Source organism: Benincasa hispida, chromosome 5, assembly GCF_009727055.1.
Source record: "Benincasa hispida cultivar B227 chromosome 5, ASM972705v1, whole genome shotgun sequence".
NCBI classification, from domain to species: Eukaryota; Viridiplantae; Streptophyta; class Magnoliopsida; order Cucurbitales; family Cucurbitaceae; genus Benincasa; species Benincasa hispida.
In genome coordinates this window covers 40,426,723-40,431,754 of record NC_052353.1, presented here as the reverse complement: position 1 = coordinate 40,431,754, position 5,032 = coordinate 40,426,723, and the positions used below count along the sequence as shown (strand labels likewise).

General features: G+C 30.7%; 1 protein-coding gene across 1 annotated transcript; it reads left to right on the top strand.

The window, feature by feature from the left end:
• The first annotated feature begins 2,706 nt into the window (after positions 1–2,706).
• Positions 2,707–4,738, top strand: LOC120078442 (transcription factor bHLH113-like). Its single transcript, XM_039032714.1, has 5 exons — positions 2,707–3,510; positions 3,607–3,729; positions 3,806–3,868; positions 3,961–4,083; positions 4,180–4,738. Exons 1-5 carry the CDS (start codon positions 3,172–3,174, stop codon positions 4,318–4,320), a joined length of 789 nt encoding a protein of 262 aa, XP_038888642.1. The 5' UTR covers positions 2,707–3,171; the 3' UTR covers positions 4,321–4,738.
• Positions 4,739–5,032: the final 294 nt, after the last annotated feature.

Genomic DNA, 5,032 nt, shown 5'->3' with positions numbered 1-5,032 from the left:
AAAGTTTAAACTTAGACTATTTATGGTTGATGTTTTGGTAATACGAGGATAAAGATGATAATTTCACTCTAAAAACGGTTTAAAAGAACATGTATTGAAAAAAGAGATCAATTGTATAAAACAGTTTTGAGTTTTGGGTCATTTTGAGCCATTTTCCAAAGTTTTACCTGTATACATATATAAATGTTATGTTAATGGAAAATTAAATCCTAAATTGAGATTATCACTCTCAAATCGACAATAGGATGTATTTTTTAGATATGGATTTAGCGTCCCACATTCCGTTACAATTACAGACACAGGTAAATGAAAATAAATATAATTAAGTGAGTCCAATTTTTTAGATTACAATTGATGGATTGTGTTTTCCTGAAAATAAATATACCTAGTCAATAACTTTAACATCCCTAGCCACCAACCAAAAATAAGAAAGAAAGAAAGTACAACTTAACAAGAAAATTTCTTGTGAGTTCTACTCCTAGCATTTGATCGAATATTAAATAATATATTATTTTATTTCATGGGTCTCACATAATTTTTAAAAGCATCTTTTATAGCAAATAATTAATGAAAGTAGCATAAAAATGGTTAAGACATAATTATGGTCTATTTACCTTAAGTTTCATTCCATTTAGTATCTTTACTTTTAATTGTCTAATTTTATTGTTTGTATTTTTAATAAATTTTAAATTTAATTTTCATATTTTCAATAAATTTTAATTGATTAATAATGATAATACTAATTTTCGTGCAAGGAAAGAAATATACTACGATTTTTTTTTTTTTTTTAAAAAATATCAACAATAAAATAGAATAATGATTAATTTTATGATTTATTACATGTGTAAAGATTAAAATTGAATATTAAAAAATCATATTAAAGTAAAATAGAGCAAAGTTGAAAGTAAAGGAAAAAACCTATTTTAACTGTAAAAAAGTTACCATTTTTTATCCATGTGATTCCAATAGGATGTCGATTCGTTGACATGTTCCCACACTAAGAACTTTACAAGTGTCCACCAATTTCTCTTCTCATACACAATCACAAAATTATTCATGCTAGTCATTGAACGAAATTAACGAATAAATGAAGTCACACATAAAATTTAGGGTTGGAAAAATATCCACTTATAACCTAAATGTGAAATTATATCGATTAAAATTTGAATTGATAATTATATCCATTTAAATTTAAATTTTTGTAAATGTATTAATTTATACTATCTATTATGTTTCATTTGAATAAATATTGTACTGGACTTATAATTTTATCAATTAAACCCTTATTTTCATAAGAAAATCAATTTGGACTCTCAGGATTACCTTTGAAAATGTTTAGTACATCAATTCTAATCATTCATTTTTTTAACTTGGTATTTGAAGAAGTCTACACACGTGTAAGAAATAGTAGATTGGTGATTTTTAGGTAATATAAATAAAGAGTTTTTATTGATTCACGTATGGTAATTAAAAAGTTTAATTGAAATAGCTATACATCTCACATAATACTTTTTCAATTAAATTTGAAAAATTGTCAAAATGAAACACGTACCAAAGTTCAATGTTTTAATTGATATAATGATTAGTTTAAAATTTCTCTTGACACAATCTCAAAATTTAAGGATATAAATTGAAACCTTTCTCTAAAATTTAATCATAGTAGTTACCAAACTATTGAACCAAATAAAAAAGAGCCCAAAGAAGGATTATTTGATAGATTGATCTTCAAAATTGGCTCAAAATGTTATTTGACCTAATTTTTCAGAATTAGGTTTATAACTATTTTCAAACTTATTTTAATATTTATTTTTCTTCTACTCTCTCCCCAGCCCTTCTACCTCTTGTCTCTTTCTCTAGACTTCTTATTTAAATTTCATCTCCAATTAGGCTTACTTTTCTATATTTCAATTCTGACGGAGACAATGACGACAACGAATGGAAAATGAATTAGAACTATAACAAGAAGGAAAAAGTGAGCTAGAACTAGAATTGGAGAGAGAAAGTGAAGTCAAAAGGAAAAAGATAATCCAAAAAGCAATTCATTTTCATTTTGGTGAGGAAATATGAAATATAAAGAACTGATTAACACTAACAAACGAAATACAACTCAATTGGATACAAACAACTACAATGCAAACATACAAACATTGTATACAATAACAATTTCAAAAAGTAAGCGAGATGGAATAACAAGGGCTATAAGCTAAAATAACCACAAATAGGTAGTCGAGAAACGTTTATGATAAACACGGTCCCGAAGACAATTATTCACTTTGCATGGACCGTAAACAAACTACATCGATCGTCTCAACATTATAAAATGACTAATTTCAATAGAACAACAATCTCAAACTATTCGAATTTGACAAAACTCTTAGATATTTGCTCTCAACTCAACTAAAGATCGAAAGAAAGAAATGAAAGAATTCTTCAAATTGGAATGTGATGCTCCAAATGAAGAAAGAAGTGGATATTTATATGCTAACAATTTAATAATTCTTTAAATAAAAAAATAAAATAAAATAAATATAAAATTAAAATATTTATTAAATTCGACTAAATTGAATAGTTACTCTGTCAAAATCATATCGAACTCATTCAAACGAAAGAAACTTATGAAAGTGAAATTTATAAATAAAACATCATAATGTAGAATATCCAATACATTATTTTAAAATCTGAAAAAAGGGTACTCACTTGTAAAAATTAAAGAGGAAGATTTTTTAAGTGTGAAATAATAAAGTGGGAGGAAGAACGAGGGACTCGCATTTCAGAAACAGAGTACGGTGGCAATGGCAATGGCGATGGCGTCCTCTGCCTCTGCTTCGGACATCGAAACCCACGGTCTTCTCGGGTCCGAAACATTTGACCAAAGAAAGCTCCGAAAACCCATAAAATCCAAAACCAAAACCTCGGAACTCTCCAAAAAACAAAAAAAACAAAACAAAACAAAAAAGAAAACCCCTTTTTCCTCCTCCTCCACCACTCGTTCAATTGTAACCGAAAACCACAATAATCCCCTGCTTCTCACTCACGCACACACTTTCACAAAACAGAGAGAGAAACAGAACAAAAACGAAAGCAAAAAGCTTCCGTTTCTTTTCCTTCCCACTTTTAAAACACAGCTGCTCCATTTCCATACTCTGTTTTTCAAGCAAAAGCTTCTCATTAATGGCGGATAATCAGTCCTTTAGTGGGGACCACCTTGGACCAACAACAGCTACCACTTTCTCTCAGCTTCTGTTTTCCTCTCAACATGATGATGAAACTGATGATATTGATGTTGATGTTGATAAAAGTCATCCTCTTCATCATCAAATCTTTGATTACTCTGTTTCCTCTGCTTCTGCTTCTTTCGCCATTGATAACCCACCCAAAATGCTCTGTTTCGGCAGTAAAGAAGAAGACGAAGATCATCCACAGCTGGGTTTTAAATCGCGTCAAAGATCAAGCCACGCATGCAGTGATTCCTCTTCAACTTCTTCTGGGAATGGCCTCAAATCCGATTCCGTAAACACAAATATTGTGGCTTTTTAAGTTTTAACTTCCTTCCTCCTTGTTTCTTTCTTTTTTACCTATTTTAAATTGAACTGTTCGTTTTTGTAGAAATTGAAAAGGAGAAATGGGTCAAACCCAGAAACGGCAGCCATTAAAGAAGCTTCTTTACTGAACCAGAAAGCTTCGAAAAAGACCAAATCTGATGCTCCCTGTTCTGCTGGACATGCAAAGGTCAATTTTTGCCATAACTTTCATGTTCTTCTTTTTCTCTCTCTCTGTTTCTTAAATGGGTTTTGCTTTTTTTCAGAGGAAGGAGAAATTAGGGGAAAGAATCACAGCACTACAACAATTGGTTTCACCCTTTGGCAAGGTTGCAATAAACAATAAAATTTAATTTGATTCTTCAATTTTATGAGAATTTCATATAATTTTATTTTGGATGTTGATAAATTAAAAAAACAGACAGATACAGCATCAGTACTTCATGAAGCAATGGGTTACATCAAATTTCTACATGAACAAGTTCAAGTCTTGTGCAGTCCTTACTTGCAAAAAAGTCAGCTGCTTTCTTCTCAATCAGTCAGTGTAAGCACTTTCTGACTAAAAAGAAGAAGCTTTTATTATTATTATTATATTATAAAAAAAGAAAACCCTTTTTTCTTTTTCTTTCTGTTTCTGAAGGGAAGAGAAAATGGAGAAACAGAGGGGGATCTGAAAAGCAGAGGATTGTGTTTGATTCCAGTGGACTGTAGCTTGCATTTGGCTAATTGTACAGTTGCAGACTTTTGGTCTCCAGCGATGGCTATGGGGAGGAAGCTTTGAGAAATGGAAGGTTGGATTTTGAAGTTTGATGTGTACAAAGAAGAGGGTTTGGCTTTGTTTTTGGGTACTGTTTTTTTGACTTGTTAGCTTTTGACTTAAATGAATCAGAAGTATAGCAGAAGACGTGTGAAGAAGATGTAAATCAACACTTCTTTTTTTGATGGGAAAGAAATAGATGTGAAAAGCTGTTGCTTTCTTTTGTACTTTTTCTGTTTTCTTTTGTTCTTTTTCCTCTTTTTAGGGGTTTCAGTTATTAAACTTGTTATTTGGATGATTGGTTAAGAATAGAAAGACATAAGTGGCACTTCTGCTCTTTCTGGGTTGTGTTTATTTGGGAAGGTATATATACTTTTTTGATATGGATAACCTTGATTGCAGTCGTTTACCCTAGTTTTTTTAAATAATGAACGACTCTATGTCATTGTCAAGATAATTATATACATTGTGATTTTATTGAGTTTAAAGTTAGACCTCATTCAATAATAGTGCCCTCATACACTAGGACTCTTTCTTTCTCTTTTGTGTTTGTACTTGCTAATCCAATACATTCGTATTTATAGACATTAGAGCTCTTCTTCTCTCGCTTCTTTACGCTCACTCTTTCACTCTCTCACCTACACTCCTTGACCATTAGCAATGGTGCACGAGAGACCATATGAATAACTAACAGTACAAATTGTTAGTGGGCTATGACAATGGTAGATGGTTATCT

Excerpts from the sequence above, each read along its gene's own strand:
- LOC120078442 (XM_039032714.1), top strand. The coding sequence starts at position 3,172 with ATGGCGGATAATCAGTCCTTTAGTGGGGACCACCTTGGACCAACAACA. Across the intron at positions 3,511-3,606 it reads ATGGCCTCAAATCCGATTCC|AAATTGAAAAGGAGAAATGG; the intron begins GTAAACACAAAT and ends TCGTTTTTGTAG. Across the intron at positions 3,730-3,805 it reads GTTCTGCTGGACATGCAAAG|AGGAAGGAGAAATTAGGGGA; the intron begins GTCAATTTTTGC and ends GCTTTTTTTCAG.